Source organism: Glycine max, chromosome 20, assembly GCF_000004515.6.
Source record: "Glycine max cultivar Williams 82 chromosome 20, Glycine_max_v4.0, whole genome shotgun sequence".
In the NCBI taxonomy this organism is placed as follows: domain Eukaryota; kingdom Viridiplantae; phylum Streptophyta; class Magnoliopsida; order Fabales; family Fabaceae; genus Glycine; species Glycine max.
This window is the reverse complement of record NC_038256.2, coordinates 36,780,063-36,804,936: the sequence shown is the minus strand read 5'-3', so window position 1 is coordinate 36,804,936 and position 24,874 is coordinate 36,780,063. Positions and strand designations below refer to the sequence as shown.

At 34.3% G+C, this 24,874-nt stretch overlaps 3 protein-coding genes, 2 non-coding genes and 1 pseudogene across 12 annotated transcripts; all 6 read right to left on the bottom strand.

Annotated features, from left to right (window-relative positions):
• Nucleotides 1-91: 91 nt before the first annotated feature.
• Nucleotides 92-2,467, bottom strand: LOC100805058 (mediator of RNA polymerase II transcription subunit 21-like; annotated as a pseudogene).
• LOC113000843 (U5 spliceosomal RNA) lies at nucleotides 1,437-1,554 on the bottom strand. Its single transcript, XR_003266164.1, has one exon. It is a non-coding gene; the product is annotated as a U5 spliceosomal RNA (small nuclear RNA).
• Nucleotides 2,368-2,487, bottom strand: LOC113000821 (U5 spliceosomal RNA). The gene has a single exon (XR_003266142.1). It is a non-coding gene; the product is annotated as a U5 spliceosomal RNA (small nuclear RNA).
• A 4,042-nt stretch (nucleotides 2,488-6,529) lies between these two features.
• On the bottom strand, nucleotides 6,530-10,915 carry LOC100797261 (probable splicing factor 3A subunit 1). 8 transcript variants are annotated; one of them, XM_041013271.1, is made up of 6 exons: nucleotides 10,840-10,893; nucleotides 10,634-10,669; nucleotides 8,307-10,515; nucleotides 7,896-8,194; nucleotides 7,333-7,725; nucleotides 6,530-7,233 (listed from the first exon to the last, which is right to left on the bottom strand). In XM_041013271.1, the coding sequence occupies exons 3-4, from the start codon at nucleotides 10,431-10,433 to the stop codon at nucleotides 7,925-7,927; spliced, it is 2,397 nt and encodes a 798-aa protein (XP_040869205.1). In that variant the 5' UTR covers nucleotides 10,434-10,515; nucleotides 10,634-10,669; nucleotides 10,840-10,893; the 3' UTR covers nucleotides 6,530-7,233; nucleotides 7,333-7,725; nucleotides 7,896-7,924. The 8 variants fall into 8 exon arrangements, with proteins under 8 accessions (XP_040869205.1, XP_040869206.1, XP_040869204.1 ...); XM_041013272.1 differs by having other exon boundaries at nucleotides 10,845-10,893; XM_041013270.1 differs by having other exon boundaries at nucleotides 6,530-7,050; nucleotides 7,165-7,233; nucleotides 10,634-10,847.
• A 4,258-nt stretch (nucleotides 10,916-15,173) lies between these two features.
• Nucleotides 15,174-17,810, bottom strand: LOC102662910 (pentatricopeptide repeat-containing protein At1g71060, mitochondrial). The gene has a single exon (XM_006605892.4). The coding sequence runs from the start codon at nucleotides 17,722-17,724 to the stop codon at nucleotides 16,186-16,188; it is 1,539 nt and encodes a 512-aa protein (XP_006605955.1). The 5' UTR covers nucleotides 17,725-17,810; the 3' UTR covers nucleotides 15,174-16,185.
• A 1,482-nt stretch (nucleotides 17,811-19,292) lies between these two features.
• Nucleotides 19,293-24,805, bottom strand: LOC100796734 (beta-glucuronosyltransferase GlcAT14A). Its single transcript, XM_014772903.3, has 4 exons — nucleotides 23,675-24,805; nucleotides 20,471-20,546; nucleotides 20,260-20,375; nucleotides 19,293-20,163 (listed from the first exon to the last, which is right to left on the bottom strand). The coding sequence occupies exons 1-4, from the start codon at nucleotides 24,156-24,158 to the stop codon at nucleotides 19,649-19,651; spliced, it is 1,191 nt and encodes a 396-aa protein (XP_014628389.1). The 5' UTR covers nucleotides 24,159-24,805; the 3' UTR covers nucleotides 19,293-19,648.
• Nucleotides 24,806-24,874: the final 69 nt, after the last annotated feature.

Here is a 24,874-nt window from a genome sequence, read left to right as displayed (position 1 = left end):
AAAAAATTATAAAAAAAAAATCTTGATAAATTTTATCAAAATCTATTAAAAAAAAAACTGTAGAGTACATTTCATAATTTGTATCACAAAATAAAAAAAGGCTTTCTTTGTACAGCAAATGAAACGGTTTAGTTATTACATACGCATGACTTAACTAGTAAATAAAATGACTTAAATTGCACAATTTTCGCGAGCTTCCCTAAAAAACTATCACTGCAGAATGTCTACTTTTCGGAATACAAAGAAAGATAATTACCAGTATCTCAACTGTTGATCAATTTCGGCAAAACATCACGTGTCATGCAAAAGTTACAACATACGAAAAAGGAGAAAAGGAAAATTCTCCTGCAGTAGTCCCTGCTTGTGGTCAAATTCATCTTCTGACCTTGCCTGGAACACAAGTAGCTAACTCTCATCTGGTTTCTTCAAGTTCAAACAATTATCTGATGCTTGCCTAGACAGCTCCTGAACCTAATTCAATTCCTTTTCTGTTTGGTTGAACACACAAAGTGTTAGGTAGAGTCACACATACCTTCTCAAAAACATGCTAAAATCCAAAGCACATGTCGTTTATAATTTTAATATTAGTGCATTTTCAACAATAAGTGAATGCACATTAAAACAAAGCTTGTTATTTTGATTTTTGAGAATCTTAGTTTGGATAAGAATCACATATAAAGCAAACAAAGATGCATGCCAGCCTTTGCCAAATTTCAACAGCTGTACAGCCTATAAAATGCATAATATTGCACGAAGAAAATACTTTTGTATTTATGAAAATTGTGCCTCGGGACATCTTTTTCTAAGAATCTAACTTTGAACTCATTTTTGCGATTTAACATGAATTTACACTTTCATGTGTTATAAAAGAGAAATCAAGATAGAAGCTCAGACTTCAGAGAAAAACAGAAAACTGGACACAGACCTGCAGCTTCCAACTGCTTCTGAAGTTCTTGGCCTATTGCATCATTTTCAGCCTGGAAGGAAAAATGCAGAAACAATGTAAAAACATAAGCACTGTTTGTTACAATTATATTACTTGTTATTAAGTACACCAGTCAATCACATGTACACTCTGAACTGTGAGTTCCATACCTGTAGTTCTGAAATCCTCTTAAGCTGCGCTTCTTCACCTGACACAGATATTGGAAGCGCTGCAACCAATGCATCAAACTGCAGAAGAAACCAGGTATATTTCAACAGACCACTTATGAGTGATCCAATAAAAAAATTTAATATAGAAGACAGAAGGCATGATACATAATGAAGCACATGACATAACAAGTAAAATATAGGCTCAACTCTAATTGGCTAATCTGGAATCTATGCATATATCCAATGTTGGTTTACAATTCTTCGGATAACTGCAGTATAGAACAGAAATACAAATGAACAGAAGTTCATGAGCAAGATCAACTATTGAAAATACATTGCAGAGCCTTCAAAACAGAAGGACTCTTTAAAAAATTGACGTATGCCGCTTAAGATGACGAATACACGGTATTCTTTAGTAAAAGGCGAAAGAATAGTTCGCTTTGCATTCATCACACGACTCCGTGAATAAAGAGACAGCTAACCTTTTCATTTTATAGCAAAAGCAGCTTATCTCTTAGTATACCACTCGATGTGGGCTCTGTTCAGAAGTATATGCAGCCACACACTTGATCCTTTCTGCACACCCCAGAATGAAAACTTTTTAGATTGCTATCATAGTTTTCTTTCGCTCTTTCATATTTACTAATCTAATCTTCTTTGAGACTTTTAGTGTACTGTTATCACTCTATAAAGACCTCTAGGCTTGGGATAACTAGTTTGTATGTTAGGTTGATTTCTTTTAAGAGGTCATTGCTCTTACAACACTCTGATCTTGGAATGTTAATATCAGGAATACGAAAAAGGTTTAACAGTGAGATTTTACATAAAGCCAATTAATTTTGTTCAAGATCAAGAGCAAGTGATCTTGTTCTTACTATTTCGAGATATATCACCAAAAGTAGAAGTAATGAGTAAGTTCCTTGAGACTGAAAAGTCTTCTATGCAGTAATTCAAGGAGAATTGCACAGGATAACCACAATGGCATAATTATCTCAGTATCCCTACAAGTTACTGTGTACTTCTACGATGCATCCATGTTGGCTATGAGAACCCACATAAATACCATAGAATTAGTTTACACACAGATATGAGACAAACCCCACCATAGTAGAACAACTTTATTCTAATAATAATTTTTGGGTCAAATTCAAAATTCAGCCCTTAGCATTATCCAAACAATCAATTTAAAAATTCCCTAATACTTTAGGTTTGAAGAAGGCAGCATCTAGTTAGAGAAATTAAATGAACACAAATTTTAAACTGATAATGCAGAACTTTCCTAACAGGAAAGCTCTTCCAAAAATTGGCCGTATGCCGCTTGAAGTGACAAGCACACGGTATTCTTTAGTAAAAGGCGAAAGAATAGTTCGCTCTGTGCTTATCACACGGCTCCGTGAGTAACAAAACAAACGACCCTTTCATTTTATAGCATAAGCTGCTTACTTGCTCTTGGTATACCCTTCGATGTGGACTTTAGTCAGAAAAGTTAGCACCCGCACACTTAATACTTTCTTTCCAGTCACCTGTAATACCCCTGAATGAAGTTGTCACAGTCTCGTCCACCCATTATGAATACTTGATTTTTCATCTCACATCCTTATTTTTCTTATTACAAATCTACTCTTCTTTGGGAGTTCTTAGTATGCTGTTATCGCTCTATACAGGCTTGGGATAACTAGCTTGTAAGCCAGGTTGATTTCTTTTAAGGTCATTGCTCTTACGGCTGTCAATGAGCAAATCTGTATAAAGTTTACAGGCTGTGAAAGAAACCAGTTAGACAATGACCAAAAATAAATGATCAGACATGCACGGAGTTGGCGGTTACTTTAGAAAACTTCTCCTCTATATATGAGATCAGCCAAAAACAAATAGTAGCGCTTATCAAAAGACTTATGGCTGGTGCTACAAACCGTTAATACCTCATTAATGGCTCTAGTTCATACCTCATTATTTAATATTTCATTACAAATATAAAGCTAATTTTGTTTGTTAGTAGAACGGTAGTTAGTCAGTTAGAAAGACTGTTAATGATCCATAAATTTTCAACACTTTTGTTCTTGATATCAGATATCAAATTTCAATCCTTGATTAAAATACGTGTGAATATTTTTTTATTAATTGCTTCGTCAAAGCCCAAGACATAATATCACTTTTGTGGAAGTGCAGAGCTCGTGACTCTCATTTTTCCTAATTTACTTTTTTTGAAACAAGAAAATTATCTATCTATCTATATTTTATAGTAGTAACTTTCACTTCAAGTTTTTAGAATCGTATTTTAACCTATATAGCAACCCTTGTGGAAACATTTTGAGTAGTCAAATAAAAACTTAAAACGTAAAATGTACAATAGGCTATGATCATCTGATTTTGTCTTCATTTAACATTTTGAGTTATTCATCATATTTAAATTAATTTATATATAATTTTGTATGTATGTTTCACCATCATCATCATATTATTATTATTATTATTATTATTATTATTATTATTATTATTATTATTATTATTATTATTATAAAATCTAGAAAAAAAATTAAGATTACTTTTAAAATTAAAAATTTTATTTTAGAAATAACCATTTACCTTTACAATATTTACTTTTAGTAATTTTTAATTTTATAATTATTTAATATATGTATATTAATAATTTATGCAAAAATATATTATTTAGACTGCTTAATAATTATATTATATTATATTATCACCTGTCATTACTTTGAAAAGAAATATTAAATTAATATTATATCTATATAATTTTTGCCTCAAGAAATTAAAGGAGACCATTACTTTTCCTTAAAAAAAAGTCAAATAAATATTCAGCTATCTTTTACAAAGATGTAATTACATGTGGGTTTCTACTTTCTTGGCCCGTTAGCGGAAAGGGTGCTAATAAAAATCAAATTCAACCCTTCTTCTATATTTTACAATTTACAAAGATGTATAATAACTTTACTTCATAATTTGAAACTGCCAAATTTAATTTAAATCAATTACGTATCGGTTTTATTTTTGTTTTGGAACTGCAAATTTTATTGAAAATGAATTGTGAAAATAAGTCACCGGACCATACAACAAATAGAGCACAAACGTATCAGCGTGAATGCCTCCTTCAATCAATTTTTTTTATCTTCATAACAGCCAAATTAATGATTTAAGTATTTTCATTACATAAACTTTATACATACTATGTTGATAGAATTTACCTCCTTGCATCTTTCCACTACTTAATCCTATAATAACAAATTATGTCTACTTTCAATCGTGACCAAATATAAAATGATACTCGCAACAATTATCAAGCAAAAGTTAATTGCGATGACATAATACTATGAGCAATCATCAAGAAGCAAAGACTAGTTGCAACAACATTACGAAGAAGTAAGTATTAACTTTAGTTTTTTAGTTAATTGTCATGTTGTTTTTTCATATAAGATTTACTTTATTTTATTATTGATTTCTATTTGGTAAAAATCACACACTTTGCTTTTTGCATGCTTCCTTGCCATTACATGCAGGGAGATTGAAAGTTTTAATTCATCAATATTCTCTTTCTAGGGATCAATTTTAGTAGGTGTATTCTTTCATTTTTTTTTTTTTGTCTTTTTATTTGCTCATTGTTTCTTTTTCTGGCTTAACATTTTTTTATCTCATTTTGTTATTGCAGTTTGAAAAAATGAGAATCTGGTTCAACATATCCTACTTAATTAGCTTGCAATGATAACACTTTTATACACATAAGAGATGAAAGTTCATCATCCAATGAATTTAATGAAGCATGGAAATGGAAGATTAGAAAAAACAAATCACATAATTAACAATTAATTTATGTCTATTATTATTATTATTATTATTATTTATTTATTTACTCTCTCCACATATGTAATTGTATACATTTTTTCTTATCGTTTCTCATTTTACAATTTTGTTATTTTATGTTTTTATCATTAGCGTTCAACTATTTTATATATGTTTTTATATTTATTCCTGCTATATTATAAATAAACAATGTATACATTTGTATCCTTTTTCATTTCAACAACAAAAAAATCAATAACTAATTTGACTTTTACTTTATAGTATTATAGATGATATTTAGAGTAGTAGTAAAATAGTAATAGGTTCACTTAAGTGTGTTTCCTAATTATTTTCTCCATATACATAACACTTCAAAAAATAACAATAAGATTTATGAAAAAGCCTGACACGTATTTTATAGAAAATTTTGTTAAATAGTACATAATTCACCACACTAATTAAATTTAGTATATAAATAATATACAGTTAAGACAATATTATTATTATTATTTAACATACATGATGAATATTTATTATTCTTTAAGCTATATCTAAATTTAAAACAATAAAAAATCATAATATCTTAAAATCGATCAGTATGAAGAATATTATTATTATTATTATTATAACATTGTCTTTCTAAATTCTTTAAAAGTGAAAATAATAGTAACGTATAAAAATTAAAATGTAATGGTATTAAAAAAAATTAAAAACTACATATAAATGATATTTCTTATATAATTAAATGATATAGATTCTAAAATGTATAATAATTCTTATAGATAAACTATTTATAAAAGTACCAAGTTATGAGATTAAAATCAAAGAACGAAGTTACAATAATAATAATAATAATTTACATTTTTTATAAAGTACTAAATCACTATCGTTATTTAAAAAAATAATAAATCATAATAAAGTATATTTAATATGTTATTAAATATTTTAAAAATTGATATTTATTTATTTATTTACATATATTTAAAAAATATCAAATATAAATAAATGGAACGCACGGGTTTAAAAAGAATAAGTGCAAAGAGAGATAAAATTCGATAAGAGTATAAAAAGTTGGGTTGTCGCGACGCGCCCTATTACAGGAAGAAATTAAACCAATTACATTGAGACAGCATCATTTCACATGCCAATTAATTTCATGTACTTTAAAATTTGGATTTAGTATTTCTAATCATAGTTTTCAAGATCGGACCAATGGTTCCCAGATGAACCAGTCTTTTAATTCTAAAAACCCACATTTCAGAGTTGTTGTGAACTGGTCAAGAATCAACCAGACTGATCCAAAAACAGATAAAAGAAAATCAGTACAAAAGACAGGTTTGAAGTGGTGTTTAAAAAAATTAATTTAATATAAAATGCAATGTTGATGTTCCCGCCCCAATTTGAGAATATACAAATCAGGAGGTTCACCAACAGAACATTGTAAAACTTTATTGACAATGTTCAGAGAATGAGCTCGTGGATCATGAAGGATTGCAACTTTGCAAGAGCTAAATTTTGAACTCTGTTGACATTAGGTCTTTTTAAAGATTAGAATGTGGAACTCTCTAATCTTTAAAGGACTAAATTAAGGGGTTTTCCCCCAAGACGCAGCAATTAATCTAAAATAAATGCCCGATTATAATTAACAATGGGGCCCTCTTATTAATCTTCGTCAAAATCTGGTAAGGCAACCGATAAGGTGCAAAATAGCTTATTTAAAAAAGACCATAATTCTAACAGTTAATTGAAACAACTGTCATTCAATATCTTCAGCCATCAATGTTGATGTCCCCTGTTAACACAAGGTAACCTAATGAACAAAAATGAAATAATGAACCATTGAAGCTTGCAAACTAAACAATCTCAAACTTGTGAATCTGTCGAGAGTCTAACAAAGGGCTCCAATAAGTCATACTAACAATCTCACAGACACACGGCAAGGAAAAAAAGCACAAAGATTCAGGCCAATGGGGATAAAAAAGAGGGAAGAACAAAGGCACAGATGAAATAAAAGCTCAGTCAAATCAGCTATAGCAGAATAGGACATAACATAACAAGATCAGCTGCAAATGAAGTTAAACAGAAAGTTTCATAAGATATCCCCAAAAAGATGAACAGGAGAACCAGTGCCTTCTCTAAAATACCAAAACCTGGTCCATTCTGCAACAAACTTTCAGGCACAAACTGCCATCAGCACAAATTTTAAAAGATAAAAAGTGAAAGATCTCAATATAGGGATAATAACATCGCAGAAAATATCATTGACCATTCTACCTGCTCGTTCCATTCAAAAACCCATCAGGCTAAGCTGCAAAGCCCTTCCCACAAGTCCAAGTAGAATTTCTGTTGTGACAAAACAGCAAAATCAAAAACAACAACCATCCCAACCATTACCAGAAATAATCTAGGTTAAGGACATAAATAACAACAAAATAAAACAACCTTGTGACTAAAACCCAAACAAGATACACTGGGTAAAAGTACATATGCTCATCAACAACCGGCCTTCTAACCAACTGTCCAACTGTGTTCTTGTACGAACATATCCAACATAAGACAAAACCTAAACACTAGGAAAAAAAAACCCTAAATCACCACTCAACATTGATTATTGCAAGAACAAAATGAAAAAAACAAATAAATTGATATGTAAATGATCCCTCCCTGACAGCAAAGGACCTCCAATTAAAAACACACCAGTAACTTCGCATTAAATCAACTGAAATTCAAAAGAAAGCATTAATCAGTGATGAAAATAATTTGAATTGATCAGTTTAGATAAAGGAACCACTACTTCCCATTCCCCTCGAGAGACAAGCGCCAAGGTGCCAAAATCTGTATTCGAGAATTAACATCAGTCTTCATGACAGCAGTAAATACGTCAAGATGTCTCACAGTACAATAAATCTTATGTATTCAGCATAAAATTCAGGAAATAACATAATGCAGTCTATCAATACTATAAGAATCCATATGCCCTGTAATAAGCTGAAGATTACAACAACCTTCTTGAACGGAAATACAAGCAATATGCTCATCTCTTTCTACCACCACGTTCTCTTAAGGTGAGGGTAAGTGTTTCACCTCCACCAACATTGTAATGGGCAAGTGACATATTATCCTTGAGAAAGCCAGGCTTTCCACTCAATTTCTGCTTATTAGCAGGGAGTTGGATCTCCCCAGCAATTTTTTCCTTCAGACTACCAACAGTTTCAGACAAAGATTGCACTGTAATTTCCAGAACTTGTCCCTTAAGATTTCCTTCATCAACATTAGGAACAGATACACTGATGCGGACAGGGCCCTACAGTCATGAAAACAAAATGCCAGTTAGGATGGATTAAATAGCACTTACTATAAATATAATGCTATATACATTTAACAAAATAATGATTGTTAACTAGATTGGTCCATACAGGATGTTGAGCCAGAAATTGATCTTCAGGGATCAGAGCAGAATCATCAAGTTTCTGCCTCTTTGGTTCTGGTTCTTCTGGGAGTGGAGGAGGAGCCTCCTCTGGTGGCGGTGGCGGTGGCAATCCTTGAGGCAAAGGTGGTGGATGCATCATAGGCATAACTGATGGTGGAACAGAAAGAGGAACATAAGGTCGCGGAACTGGAACAGGAGTGAACTGAGATCCTGGTGGTGGGGGTATGGGAATTCCATGGTTATTCATAGGAATTGATGGATGCATTGGGGGTGGTTGGCCAGCTATAATTGACTGCTGTCCAGTATTCATTGGCATTGGAGGAGGAAGAGCAGGCCGAATAGATGGCATCATGGATCTAGGTGGAGGCATTGGAAGGGCACCACTATGAGGAGCAGAATATTGGACAGGAACACGAGGAAGATTCAATGCCAGTCCGGGTGGTAGTGGCAGAGGACGAACTGAAGGCATACCAGGTCTTGGAGGAGGTGCAGCAGGACCCAGAAGGTTCTTGGCTTCATTGTTAGAAGCATCATTTTGATCCTCGCTTCCAATATTTTGTGACATGGCTTGGTTTGCAGTACGCCCAATACTACCAGTGTGGCCATCCCATATAACCTGCTTTGGTTGCTCATCATTTATCTTCTCAATCTCTGCTTTGACAGCATTGGAGACCTCTTCTTCTGTAGTACCGAAAATATCAGGACGGGTCCGAGCAAGTCCAACAATGTTTCTTGAAATTTCATCATCCGCAGCCAGAGTTGTCTCTCGAATTTTGGCAAACATTCTTTCTTTTTGTTCTTTGTACTTGGGATCAATGAGAGAAATCCGCATATGTTCTGACATTTCGCTAATAGGAATTAACTCACCAGTGATGGGAGAAACAACAAACTTGGTTGAATCTCTTTCTGCAGAAATCCTCTCCTCTGGTCTCTTCCAGTTCTTAACAATTCTCATCGGTGGTTCAGGGTCTTCGGTAACCCTGACTTCATTCTGCTTTCCATCATCACGGTCTTCCAAACTAGCAGCTCTCATACCCTCCTCAACAAGCTGGGCCTCTTCCACATCCATTTCCATTTCGACCTCCTTTCCTGGCTCAACAATGTCTTCTTCCATGGCTGTCACCTTGCTTCTCCTTATAACCTCCTCAATAGTCATTGGAGGAGGTAACTCTTCATCCTCATCATCAGCAAAATCTATTGTTTCAACCACCACGAAATCATGCCAATCAATCATAGCCATTTGTATTCTTTCCTGTTCTATCTCATCCTCAGCCTTTTGCCTAGCTTGCTCTTGCGAACGCTCCCACTCCAGCCTATTCACACACCTTTCAAGGACAGTAGTCATATCAGAGACGCTCTTCTTTAGCTTCTCCGTCAAACCCTTCGGTGGCATCAAAACCTTTGAATATGCATCGGCAAGGGAAGTGAAAAACGTAAACATGCTGTGGGTCGGTTTAAGAAAATGGAACTGGGGATTATTAACTTCCCTACTTGTCAACCCTGTCAAAAAAGATTTCCCATTACGAGCCACAAATTGTGCTGTAAGCTTTATAATATCCAGCTCTTCCCCTGTGATTCCTTCAGGAAGACGAACTGTATACTGTTCAGCTTCAGGGGGGTCAAGTACTTTCCTGACAGGTTTAAACTGGGCAGAAACATCGGGCTTTTCTGCTGCTGCTACGCCGTTGTTGCTATCTGGGGCCGATTCAGGAACAGCCGAGTCTGCAGGCTGGGGAGGAGGTTGCTGCCCTGAAGACTGATTCTGAGCACGAAATTCAGACAAACGGTGTTGATAATATGCATGATAAGGATCTGATGAGTTCAAGAAATTGAACTTGACATTTCCTGTGTTATTTGCAATAATCCTCTTTTCAAATTCTGGACCATTCTTAGCCACGAACTGGGAGGTTTTATCAACAATGGTCCTAATATCCGGAGGCGGATGTATAATTCCAATCGTTCTGGTGTGAGTGACAACTGTTGCCGGCGCCGGAACAGAAGCAGAATTTGATTTGTTCTGCTCCTCCTCAATCACTTGAGACTCAGGGAGAGGACCTAGATTTCCATCAGAGGGAGGAGCAGGGAGTGGCAATATAGGTAATGAGCCTAACATGATGCAAATCCCTAAAACCCTTCAAACTTCTATGTACTCATATAAAGTGAAATGAAAGAAACACCACACCAGCTTCTTGCCCCTGCAATGAAAACAAAACAAAAATTAGAAGAAGAAACAATAGCCAACACTGTTTCATAGTTCCGTTGTTCAAATCTAGAGGTGGTAAGAAAAAACAAAAGCATAAATATCTTGTTTACCAGATTCTTCTGCAAACCAAATGAAACAAATCGAATCTGACAAAAGATAAATCAGTGAGGGAAGAAGAACATGGAGCCAATAAACAAAGTATAGGTAGCGGCGCTACAAAGAGAAAAAAAGGGGGGAAAGAAGAAGAAGGGAAGCGCAAGAGCACGAAAATAATGTGGAAGAAGAAGCAAAAAGGAAGAATTGTAGAGAAAAAAACCTTACTGTGGAGAAAACCTTGTTGTGGATGAAAAAAGGGTTGTCACTTCTGAAACTATTCCACGAGACGAATGCAGAGACATGGGCTCAAATCATGGGTGGGTCTGTATGGGTTGGGCTTCATAAGGCCCAGATCTGCCAACTGCCCGACGGGGTAAAAACAACATAGGGTAAAATATGTTTTAGGTGTTTTAAAATTTAAAAAATATTAATTTAGTTCTCATAAATTTTTTTATATTAATTTAATATTTATAAAAATAAAACATATTTTTAATGATCCTCAAGACAATTTTCTAATAACAAACTTAATTTTTTACATACTAGACATAATCCAGTAAAAACAATAAGTTGGATAAAAATACTACAAGTAACAACAATTTTATTCCTATGTGAAATATATAGAAAGAAAGAGATTTTTATCCCTCTTAAAAATCTTATCCAGATAAAATTGACTCCAATAAAATATAATACCTAATGGATTGTTAAACTCTTATTTTGAAGGATACCTTTTGATTTTATTTTATAAAACAAACAAATAAACAAAATATTCATATAGATAAAAGATCAAGACAAATATAATGAAAAATAATAAATAAAACTCAATAATAATTTTTTAAAAAACTTAAGACATAATGATGTACATTTTTTATTTTTTTTTAGAAAAGGCTAAAAGCATAATTTTAAAATTCATGATGCCATGAATCTATTTACTATTGCGTAAAATAATGTCCTAAGCTAGGACTCATGTCAGCTTCTATTTTTATTTTTTTCCATTTTATCTATTGGAAACCTTACATCCAACATGGCCAAATTAAAATATATAAATAAAGGACAATTCTTAACATTTGCCCATTACTTTTCTTTACCTTCTTTAACTTTCTCAAGAAGTCAATACAAAAATTAAAATGAAAAAGAAAATGTGGTGAATAGTTATGCTTTTTCAGAAATACAAAACATTTCAATTATTCAATGAATAAATAAAAAGAAACATGATTTTGATCTCATCCAAAATGAGCAATGCAAAAACTTGTGACAGCACATGATAGACAACATTATTATCCCAGGCTTAAAGGGAGAGATATCATCACAGATTCATGTAAAGCTATTTGGCGATGTAAAGCAGCACCAAAGTGGCCTTTCTTGCATTGCCAGAAAACATCAAACATATGTGTGATCAGCAATACATTAAAAAGCTAGCAGTCTTGTGATGAAAATTTAAAATTTTTTAATTTATTTTTTTGCTATTTTAGTCCTTGGAAACAAGGATGAATACTAAATTTATTAGAATCCTTCTCTTAGGATTAGAATCTTCCCACTCTTGTACCTTTATGGCACGCACTTGAAGCATTATGCAAACTCTCCCCATCAAAGTCAATATTAAAATAAAATACAATAAAATACTTTTATGAAGAATAAATTCTAAATTGATTAAGAAAAGATATTTTGCTATTTTAGTTTTGTACTCTCGAAAACAAGGATGAAAATATTCGGTCAATAACTCAACTAATTTTATTTCCAAAAGACCAATAACAAAACATCATGGGAAACTAGACAAAAATACATGTCAAGGCAAATTATCCTACAAGAAAGAGACCCCTAAAATTTACAGGCATAATGAAGAGAGCAAAAAAAGGGAACAGCATCCCAACAAAGATCAATTGTCGTGTTCAATGTCGTGAGGCCAATTATTAGAATATCCATGTATGTTTATTTGACTAGGCATATTGTGCTGAAACTGCTGCATTTGATGAAACAGATTATGTAGGTTGAATTGCTGCATTTGATGAAACGGATTATGTAGGTTGAACTGTTGCATAGGTTGTGCATGTTGTATTTCATGTGGTTGCATTGCAAAATTTGGTGGAGGAGGAACCTAATTATGTTGATCAATGCAGGGAGTAACAATTGTGTTAATGTCATCTAAGGTTATGTCATGAATGCTTTTCCTTTTTCTCTCTTTCTTTGGGGTATTCTTGCGTTTGAAGTATTTTTAAGCATGACTTGCAACTTGAAATGGATTTTTTGATGGAACAAATTTCTGTGAAATATATGTCCAACTTTTCTTTCCAACATTCTCAAGTCCAAGGAGAAACGAAATGTGTTCTTCTCTGGTCCAATGTGTGTATTTCTTGCAAGGAACCGATCGGGATGAGTCATCGGCTAACATGACACGACTGGACTCCATATTCTGAGGAAGCAAGTGGTGTTGGTGGCTGATCGGTGCATGGACCTGACCAAATGCAATGCCATTGAATGTCTCCTCCGGTGACTCCTGAGACGCAAGAACCCGAGCTGTAGGGGCAAATGTAGCAGAAACCAAATCGACAAAAGTATAAATCCTTTGAGGTGTAGGAGCATGAACTCTCGGAGGGGAAGGAACCTGAACCCGTCCAGAAATAGGAGGAGTAACAGGAACAACAGGATCAGGAACTCTCTCAGGGGAAGAATCTTCAGTGCCAAGAACCTTCAAGAACTCATCTAAATCTTGCATGTCAAAATCGAAGTCGATTGAATTCAAGACTACTTTTGCCGCGTCTTCTTTGTAGCATGGTATGTTCTTTGTCCACTGATCATCTTTTTCCTTAAACCATTGCTCATCTTCCTCGTCATAATAGAAAGCTTGTTCATCAAGGAACTCAATGGCATTCTTGTTTTCTTTGTGAGACATTCTTTTCTTTTTCTTTTTTCCTGTGGTTTTCTTGATTTTCTTTTTCTTCTTTCTTCTGTGGTTTTCTTGATTTCAATTGATCCTGTTATATTGAAAGAGAAATTTTAAAATTTGCCGCCAAAAATCAGAGTTAATTATGATTGATTATTTAATGAGTAAGTTCCTTTAAGACTTTAAGATTTCAAAAGGCGCCTTCCCTTTTTTATACCAGTTTGAATTGGTAATTAACAAATATTATAATGACACCATTCAAACAAATTTATCAAGAGCAAATCAATATCGATTTATTATTAACTAAATCTGTATTTTTTTTGTTAATGGGAATAGTTTGAAAATAGTATTGTTCCAAAGTAAAGAGAAAATTTTACAATATGAAATACACTCAAAGAATTAACATGATTAGTTTGATGAATTTTTAAATTTATAATTTTTTTTAAAAAGTTCTTAAAATTTAGAGAGAGAAAGTGTCACAGTTTGAATTCTTATGATCAAAGAAGATTTAGATAATATATCTTTAGTCAAATATCTTTTTGTGAAATATATGATTTTTTTAAGGCGCCTTAGGGTAAAAAAATAAAAATGACTATTATAGTCATGATTTTAATTATTTATAACAATTATAGATAACCACAATAATTTTTAATCTCTTATAATAATTATATATAACAATACTATTTCCATTATTTATAAAAATTATTTACATTAATTACTATTAATTATTATTTATAGGTTTAATTGTATTTTCTTTCCAATAGGGTTATGAATTGAGTAATCACTTATTTATAATTTTCTCTTTATAATAAAATATTTGTAGCATCCAAAGATGTAGATACAATTGATGGAAGTCTACTGTGTGTAAATTTTTTATCCTATTGTCTTTCTAAATTTTTATCATTAAAATTTATAAAATATAAAACATGTATCTTTCATCTCATCCTATTGTCATTCTCAACTAATTATATTTTTTTATTTCAATATTAGTTATAAATTATGAGTACTATTGGGTATATGAATCAATTGGAAGAAAATTATTTTATGTTAATTAGTGATTTTAAGTTCAAGTTTTAAATATATAGTTAAATAATTGTATTAAATATTTAAAAAGGTTTTGCAATCTATCTTGCCTGACATAAGAAATAAATGTGGTTTGTGGAAAAAAAAATAATATAAATTACGAGTACCGTCTTTATTCTTCATAAATTAATGAGTGAGATATTTATATATCTTATTGTTATTTACCTTTGAGTTGTTCTTTTTATTATACAATTATAATATTAAAATATTTTATCTTTTCATCTATATATTTTAATTTATTATTTTCTAAAAAGTGAACATGTACTCTATTTACATATTTTGTGAAATAAAACAAACAACTTAAAAATTTATAATCGTATTTTATTTTACTAAAGTTTTTCCTACATAACATGAGTTAAAATTACTCACTAATCAGAACTTTTTTTTTTTGAAAGACACTAATCAAAACCTATTTATCAATAGTTAAACTTTCTTATTTTCCTAAAATATTTACTTTAAAATAATTCAAATATAATCATAAAATAATGGCACCTTCTCACCTATGCATCAAATATAACAGGCATTTAATGATATAGATTTAAATTTAATGATTAGATTAAACTCCATAGTAGCAATGTACAAAAAAAAAACGATTCCACAGTAAACACGGTACACTTCACCACACAAGAACACAGCCTCTCCTCTAAAAAAACAAAACATGACCAAAGAGAAAATAAAAAAAGAAAAAACACTGCACACACTTCACAGTGTTCACTCTCGCAAGTTGCAAGGTGCAATCACTTCCACACTCACTCACTCACTTGCCGTCATTCTCGTTCTTCTTCTTCTTCTTCAAAAAAGGCCAAGATAAAGAAGGCTACTGGCTTGACAAAATTGAAGAGAAAGAAACTCATGATGGATCCCACTTGAAGGGCCACTGGAGCCTAAGATAAAGAAGGCTAAGATAGTAGGGCTAATGTAGAGAAAACAACACAAACATTCCATCTTATTAAACTCGCTTCATGTGCATGAGTAACCTTATCCTTCTTGTAAGCTATAGAAATTAGAAAGAGTTTTTGTTTTTAGTCTTAATCTTTCGATTCATTAGGAAAAAATGATTTTAACTAATTCGGAGTGGTCGGGAACAAGTAAAACCTATCTAAGAATTATTTCCGTCAAGGATTAAATTCGGATATTATCTAAACAATTTAATCTTAACTTCAACACATTAGCCTCAACCTCTTGTACTCAATCATTTGATTAATTAAAAAAAGAGTAAATGCACTCTAAAGTTGTCTCGGCCTATAAATAGGCATCCTATTAAAGAGTCAACAAATCATTTAGATAAATTTTGCAGGTGGCTAGCTGATCGTAGCCATAGGTATCCCTATGAATTACCCTTGAGATATATCACGGGAATAGATGTACTCACTTGAAATTTTCACACGACAATGTGATGCAAAATTCCTTCTTAAGAGGTTAAATAAGCATAACCCCATCTCATATTAGTCATATATGAATGTCTCCAAGAAACATGAACAGAATCTTCACACACGTTGGCGTGTAAGAACTTCATATCCATCTCCTGTGAACGTTTACCAAGATACAGGTAGACCCAAATATTGCACGATCACATGAAAATTTCACACCATCCACTCCTTTGTGTCAAGCAACTAATGGAGATTTCCTGAGTTTATCAATTTTCATAGCGAAATGCATGGCAATATGCTCCATCCTAGCATCAACTAGAGCTTCCTTCAAGGTACTAAACATTTTGGCAGGAGGCCGAATGCCAACATCCAACATTTCTTGGAAGTACTTACACGCTTCATCCAACTTACTTTCATGGCACAAGGCACAGACCAACGTGGAGAACAAATGCATTCCAGGAAGAATTCCCTTCCCTTTCATCTCATCCCAAACTGCCACCGCCATATCCAACCGCTCTTCATTGCATAACATCCTCACCATGATCTCATACGTGGTCACACTCGCCTTACACCCAAACTCGCCACTCATCCTCTGGAAAACCGAGCAAGCCTCTTCAACCCTACGACCCTCTATAAGATGGTGAAGTATAATATCAAACGTTCGAGAATTCGGACCAATCCCACACTTCTTCATCTCACCAACCATCCTATACGCATCATCCATCCTTAAAGACCAGCAATAAGCCCCAACAACAGCATTGTAAGTGGGAGCCTCCGGTGCAAAACCACTAGCTTTTGATACTTCAAAAAACTCAAGAGCTTCGTCCAATCTCTTATGAGAACCCAAACCTTTAATCAAAGTGCAATACACATGGGGACTAGGCCTCAAACCCTTAGCTTTCATCTCATGGTACAATCCAATGGCATCATCAAATTTCTTAGCCTTGCAATACGCATTCATGATTATCCCATACGCAACAACATCAAGCTGAAACCCTTTATCCTCCATCTCCCTACACACCTCATTGACTTTAATCAAGTTCTGCTGCTGACTCCACCCTTCTAATAAAATGGTGTAGGACTTGATATCAGGGTCCAACCTTAAGTGCCGCATTTTATCAAACACCTCGTGTGCCTCCTCCACACACTTGGATTTGCATAAAACATCGACCAACCTATTGAAATCCGACGCGTGCGGCTTCAAACCATACTGTTCCATTTTCTCGAACGTCTCGATTGCTTCCTTGGCCTTCCGTGCTCTCGCGTATCGTCGAGCAACGAGGGCAAAAGTCTCAGAAGTAAGCAACTTTCGTTGCTTCATGCCGTTGACCAGAGTCCAAATCATCTTGAACTGTCTGATCTTACCCAGTCCTTCGATCAAGGCGTGGAAGGCTTCAGTGGTGTATTTGAACTCGCTTTGCTTCTCGGCCCAACGGAAGAACGACAGCGCCAGGACGCCGGCGTTGCTGAGTCTGTTAAGGACCTCGAGGACGAGCTCCGGCGAGGGCTTCGCCGAAACGGCGGCGAGAGAGGCGTCGACGGTGAAACCGCGGGTCGTGGATAGGATTCTGCAGATTGCTTCGGCGTCGGGGGTTGGTCGAGGTTGGGCCGTGTGGAAGGCAAACTTGTGGGTTTCTGAAGGCCCATTGGGGATTTGGGTGGGTATGGAGTGATGGTGGTCGAAAATTGAAGGTGGAAGGGATGCTGATGAATATTTTGGGAGGGAAAGGAGGTTGGGGGTGGTGAATCTTTTGGATGACCACAAAAATGCCATGGAAGTGACACTTGCTACGAGTGAAAGTCTTTAAATATTATTATTATTTTGGCTAAATTACAAATTTGATTTTCTATTTGTCTCATAATTTAATTTTATTTTTCCTATAATTTAATTCACTAATTTAATTTCTTAATTTTTTCAACGATCAATTTCGGAAGATTAACATAACGGGATTGAAAAAAAATAAATGAAAGACTAAATTCATGAATTAAATTATAAAATTGAATTCTAGACAATAAAATTTGCAACTTACCCTATTATTTTTATTTTTATGATATACAAGTGACAGATACATATAACATGTTTGAATTGCCTTTAAAATTATGATGATTACCTCAAACTCATGTTATCACCATGATTTTTCTAAAACAACTAAATGTTATTTCATATTCACTTTCATAATTGATTTTGGCTCACGTGATTGCTACCCCAAACATGCTATTAACCTATTATTGTAATAATAATTGAATAGATTTTATTTTAAAGGATAGCTATCACTTAAATAGTAGGCCTAATTATTAATTTGTTTCTCAAATTATTTAAAATGCATCCCTTTGATTCCTAAATTTTTAAATACTCCAATTAAATTCTTTAGTTATTAAAATTGCATCAAGTAAATATTTTTCACCTGTTAATTTAAGTGACAAAATTATCTTTCGTGACACTCATTTGATATTACCATATATATTGCCGGTCAATTAACAATTCTAAATTGTTAACACAAGATAACCTTTCAAATGTTACAATGAGAAAGTTGGTTGACAATTCTAAATTGCCAACACTAGATAACCTTTGAAATGTTATAAGAAGATTAAATTTAGTCTAATTCATTAATTCCTTGCCAATAATAGTTGAGATTAGAAGACAAATTATTATTTTATATGTAACATTGAATTGTCTCTAATTTGTAATTTTTACAAAAAAATAGAAAATAGAAGTGATTGAATTATCACAAAGAAAGTTCACACACTAACATGATTTGGTAACAAAATGTGTTATTTTTATTTATTTTCCTATATTAAATATATATTATATCTATAGTGATTACTACCAAGGAATTGCCAACACTTCTTAAAGATTGTTAGCGTATTAAGTTTTTACAGGGACTAAAATCAAATTTGATGACATTTTAAATGACCAAAATCATTTTTCTTCTTTTTTTTAAAAAAATTATCGTTGAGAACTTCACATAAGCCTCCAAAGGAAGCATGTTTTACTACTATTTCAATTAATAGAACCACACATTCAATCTATATGAAGGTTTATTATCTTTTTCAGTGAATGCTAAGAGTAAGAGATAAGCAGTTGAACCAAACAAACTAGAATCAGTTGGTTGACTGGTAATAGGGAGCAGTGAGATTAGACTGACCAGTCACAGTTCCACTTTCCAGATTCAGCAATCAGCACCAATGAAGTTGAGGGACCACTGATCTAACCTCTTCCATTTCAAAATATGCTAGACAGTAACACATGGCACGTGGAAATCTGTTGATCCAGCAATCATACAATATAGTATATAATTACGATAAAAAGTGCAATTATGGGAGAATGGAAAATGACAATCATTTCTAAAAAGAATGAACTTTCTGCTCTGATCATTCAGAATCCCTAGGTAATGAGGACACATACAGAACATACATGACGAAAATGGAAGCAGGAGGGAATATCCTCCCACTGATTGAAGGTATTGGAGGATCCACTACAAATATCAAGCCTTCAAAGCTTAAATATATATCCCCTTCCCCACTGCAACTCTGATGTGTGGCTATCAACACTCACAAACACTGCTATGACTCCAAGATTGATATTACATTTTGGTTACCAAAGAATGTGATTTCAGCAAAAGGCAACTTCTACTGGTCGATGAATCGTGGTGCTTAGATTGCACAACTTCCTAAAATGCTTTTATTCTCGTGTATATTCACTGGCACTGATTGGTCTGTGAGTTCTGGTCATCAAGAAGGTTAGAAACAGACCCTTCAAGCTTCTTAGCCTGAGGACCTGGTTTCACAGTGTTGACATCACCCCATTGGGAGCATGGATCCACCCACCAGCTCCTCCGTCCGGTGCACCACGCTCCTGGAGTAACTCGATGGCGACCACGTTGGAGGATCTTTTCATCAATCATGTCCAGCACAGGATTATTAAGTTGAAACTGTCTAGCAAAAGCAGCCCCACTTTCTGCCATCTGATTGTAAACAGAGGCGTTAAGGAAGTGAGGTTCCATCTTTGGAGGATTGTCCCAGATCATATATCGTAAGTCACCATTTACTGTCGTGTTCTTAAATTCTGGCACATTGCAAACAACTGAGTGAAAATACCCTTCTTGAGATAATTTCACATTTGTAAAATACATCAGTAGGGTCCGAGGTAAATTGTCCCAACCAAAAATGCAGAACTCCAGAAAGGGCCGGCTCAAGATGACCCATGGTGAACCTGCATGGCAAGAAAATAATTAAACATTTAGGGGGGGAATAGCAAAGTCCCAGGCTTAGATTGTGTTACACAAATGGCATGAGAGAAAAGATTTGCCTGTAAAGAGTTTGAACGCGTCAGGCGTTGGCCTCTTTTCTGTAGCTTGAAAAATTTGACTTTTCCTTGCTAAATATAGTCCCGGGTCAACTACAATTGGCTGGAACCTATCACTCCTGCATGACAAAATAAACACATAATAAATAAATGATACAGGACTAACTGAATAAGTGCCAAAAATTAGCAGCTAGAATTAGTAGTAGTTTCATACTCTTTCCATCCAAGGTCACCAGTGTGATCAATGAAATTGAGGTCTCTACTAACAGAAGAGAAAACATGGGACAGATCTGATAAAGATAATAGAGTTGGATCAGTAACTTAGAAAAGTATGGAAAGAAGGCAAACATCAAGCTGAGATGAGAATATGAACAAAAAACAAAGAACTCTATTGACCTTCAAACAAGCAGAATTCAGTGAATGAAGTTTAGAATAATGAGTATTTCTTCACTTAAAATAAATAAATAAAATAGTGAATATAAATGATCTTGTACTGCAACTAAAATAATATATAGCAAAACCGATAAAGATGTCCGGCTCTACTGGTATCAGAGGAACCCCAATGTTTATTTTTAATCAACAAGGCCATGACACGACTAGGGTCTACGAGAACCGAAGCAGAATAGAGTGTTGCCACTTGCCAATCTAGAGGTTAATGATAATTTATAGCCAAACTCAAAATTTTTGGACCAGCGAGCTCCATTGGCTGTACAGGGTTCTAAGGGTTCACTTGCAAAACATGAAATGCCTTAGGAGATTCTAGTAAAAACAATGTGTCTGGTTGAATGCCTCACAAGTGACTCACATATTGGGGCATCAAAAGCCCATCTCTGTGGTTACCAACATACAAACATGTGTTTTCTTTACTGTTGGCCTTGGACAAGTGCCATTAGTGATATCTCTGACTCCATCCATGTAGCCCTCAAATGATTAAGTGTTTTCAAGATGGACTGACATCTCAAGATTTTCATCTACAACTAACAAGTGCCATTAGTGATATCTCTGACTCCATCCATGTAGCCCTCAAATGATTAAGTGTTTTCAAGATGGACTGACATCTCAAGATTTTCATCTACAACTAACAAGTGCCATTAGTGATATCTCTGACTCCATCCATGTAGCCCTCAAATGATTAAGTGTTTTCAAGATGGACCGACATCTCAAGATTTCCATCTACAACTAACAGTATGCAATAGTAGGTGTATATCAGTGTGCAATGTCCCCCCCCCCCCCCTTCATCATAATCATAATGAAAGTTTGAACTACATGTCTGTTGCTCCTGATTATGCTTACTTCCTGTAGCAGGTGTATACCAGAGTGAAACATACCCAATTGTCCTTGTTAAATCCAAAAGCATAATTGAAGTGCTGAAACTAATAATTAAACAGCTGCAGCTGTCCATTCCCCTTAAAACATTTTAGTATCTACAAGCTATTTTTTACAAGCTTTTTGCTCAAAACTATTTGACATTTGAGCATGCTAAATAACATCTTCTGGGCACATATCAGTCAGACTATCTGTTAATTCATCATTAACAATTTCATTCCACAACTTGCTACTCCACTTTGTAAGGATGCTTAAAAAATTCCCTCCAATTAGAAGCCCATGCTCCAGTCTTATAAGATCTGTATAACAAGATCAGTATTTCAACTTATCAATTCATGAGCAAATAACAATAATCACATGTAATCCCATGCAATCAGAAGAATTGACTTGGTCCCTTGTCAGATTTTGCAATATTAAGCACTGAAGATATTCAACCTTCTATCACATAAAATACAATCCCCAGCTTAGAATCAATCTCTTCCATTTGGAAATTAGTATGCAACGCCAAAGCAGTTTGTCAAAAATTCTCAAGCTATACTTTGGCAGGAGTGTGAAATGCATTCACAAACAGGTTGAACAAAACAAGGTAAGCAAATAAAGTAACTTCAAATTCATAAGATGACCTAAACTCATTCACTAGCAAACTGAACCAGATTTTTGGTGGAGTTTCTTCAGACTTGACTATTCACAGATGAGTTTGAAGAATCTCTAGCTCAGAATTTGTTATTTGGTTAAGATAAGAAGTTAAGAACCATAACTTCTGTCTTTTGGCTGTAACCACCAAAGGCGAAGCCAAGAGCAAGTTCCCCCTGACCTGTCGCCCATAAATACCCTTCTACCATCTCTACCTCCTCACTCCTGTCTCCACAGCAGCGATCCTCAATACCCTCTTTCCCTTTTGCAGCCCCTCTCAATTTATGTCTTGGCTTCACCTCCTGGGTTTTACCAGACATTCCTTATGCATGAAAAAACTAATCATTTGGAAAACCTGTCTTTTCAACTTAGTGTCCTCCACATTCAATACTATATCCTAAATCATGGTCAACTCTAGGTAGAATTTAAAATGTATTTAGAAAATGAAAATTAGAATTCAAAGTAACACATGGACGGACCTCAGTTTAATTAACCTGTAACGACCAATCCAATGTGAAGACATTTCAGTATTGTTTTAAAAGTACAAACCTTAAACATCAGTATTTGAACCAAAAAATATCAATGCAAAAAGAAATCTCAAAATGAGAACTTAAAGAAAGTATCATTTATTCACATAAAAGCAAATTACATGGACCTCAATGCAAAAGTCTTTTAGAACTAATCAAACAGAACTCATGAAATTCCAAAACAAGGAAGTAAAATTAAGATTTAAGACAACTAGAGAAATTTTAAAAAGAAAAACATATATGAATATTTATACTGACATACATAAATTCAAGCTGATCATATTAAAGATTTAATGATAAGACACCATTTTCAAATAATCCGGGATAAATGAAATGAGTAAGCATGCATCTAAGGGCAAGCTCGTTGATTTGAAAATTAATTCTAAACACCACATCAAGTTTCCAATAAATACTGAATATGTTTGGGAGTTGGATTCTGGAGGGAAATGGAAGGGAGGGCAAATTTTCATTTTTAATAAATATATTCTCTAATTTGATCAAATTTAAAATGAAACAAATAAAAAGACAGTTTAGCATAAACTTCATGTCTTAATTCAAAACTAAACTATTAGCTCTCCCTTTCCTTTCCCTCCAAAACTCCACCCCAAGCATACACTAAAAAAAAGGGAGCTAAAAGAAAAGGGTGATCTAAAGGAACAAAAAGTGAATTTTTGGACCACTCAAATTGCAGAAACTTTCCAATGAGTACCAAGACACTACTACTTAATAATAGATCACTCAAAAATCAAATTCACAAATACAGAATTACCAACTACAAAGCCCATTGATTTTTCCTTTTAGAGGGTAATTTGATTTGAATATGAATCCTACACCTTCAAATTTCTAACTAATACAGCATCAATCTAGGTATTGATTCATCAAAACACGGTCACAAATTCAAGATGCAAATAGAAAAGACCAAATAGGCATACCATCCTGAGTTATGAGAGGATAATCCCGTGCACTCAAGGTGATGAACCAATTCCACCCACTATCCAATTTGAGCATAATGGCGGCAGCCCGGAGAGTGATGGCAACATTGGAGGATCCCAAGTAGGTGACATAATCAGCCTTGCCAACCACATCCACATTCCCGAAAGTGCGAATCACCGGCACCGCCCTCACGGCAGCAACCAGAGCCTGCCTCTCCTCATCCCTGGCATCCCTCCCAAGATGGAGGAGGTACCTATTCCTAGGATGGTAAACTGCCAACAACAAACGCAAGATCCGGTCTTTGTCTTGGTTACCACCAGAGATAAAGTATGCAAAAGCTGGAGGGTAGTGAGAACCGTGATGAACAAGTGAAGGGAAAACCTTTGGGGTACTAAAGGCAGAGAAAGAGGACATCAAAAGAAGCATGAGAGATAGGAATACTGCACTGAATAGAGTGAAAAGCCATTTCCTCTCAGCTCCCATACCCACTACTGTTCTCTCTAATTTGGTGTTGGGGCATATGATACAATATGGGCGTGTCTTGTTTAAGAGAAAGAAGCGATTCTGATAACTGGGTCTGGCTAGAGTCTGGGTTTTGAGACTCTTCTCGGCAATGGGTCGTTGAAGATCTTGGCTTTACCTGGTTTGGTGATGATTGGCATGGAAGCTAGTATTAAAACTAACTACCCTAAGATGCATATAAAATAAAATAAAGTGAAAGTAACATATAATGGAAGTAAATGGTGGCGATGATGGAAAGATGCAAAACCCGGATCAGAAAGTTCCAAAACCTTTCTCCAGTTTTGTTGGCTCTCGTTAATTCAAATCCCAAAGTTGTGAAGAAGTTCAGTGGGATTAAAAAGAGAGAGAGAGAGAGGGCTAGGGTTTCTTGCAAGTTAGATTGGTTGTTTTGTTAGGTGCTAAGGAAGAAAATGGAGATCACGGATTTCTTCTCTTTCTCTTTTCTCTCTATTGAATGATGATGTTAAGATTCAAGTTTATTTTAATTTTCAAGCAACCCAACAAAATGAGCAAATTATTACATAAATGAATAAATAAAGACAAAATTCGGGCACAGTCTACAAGTATGCACATATATAAATTTTCGGTAAAAGGTGAACAAGTATGATACTGTGATGAGATTATACTTTACTTGAGCGGAAATAGTTGACTGTTATCTCCACGAGCCAAGCAAGCGC

Excerpts from the sequence above, each read along its gene's own strand:
- LOC102662910 (XM_006605892.4), bottom strand. The coding sequence starts at position 17,724 with ATGGCATTTTTGTGGTCATCCAAAAGATTCACCACCCCCAACCTCCTT.
- LOC100796734 (XM_014772903.3), bottom strand. The coding sequence starts at position 24,158 with ATGGGAGCTGAGAGGAAATGGCTTTTCACTCTATTCAGTGCAGTATTC. Across the intron at positions 20,547-23,674 it reads TCCTCTCATAACTCAGGATG|ATCTGTCCCATGTTTTCTCT; the intron begins GTATGCCTATTT and ends TATCTTTATCAG. Across the intron at positions 20,164-20,259 it reads CGCGTTCAAACTCTTTACAG|GTTCACCATGGGTCATCTTG; the intron begins GCAAATCTTTTC and ends CTTGCCATGCAG.
- LOC100797261 (XM_006605895.4), bottom strand. The coding sequence starts at position 10,433 with ATGTTAGGCTCATTACCTATATTGCCACTCCCTGCTCCTCCCTCTGAT. Across the intron at positions 8,195-8,306 it reads AATTTCTGGCTCAACATCCT|GGCCCTGTCCGCATCAGTGT; the intron begins GTATGGACCAAT and ends TCATGACTGTAG.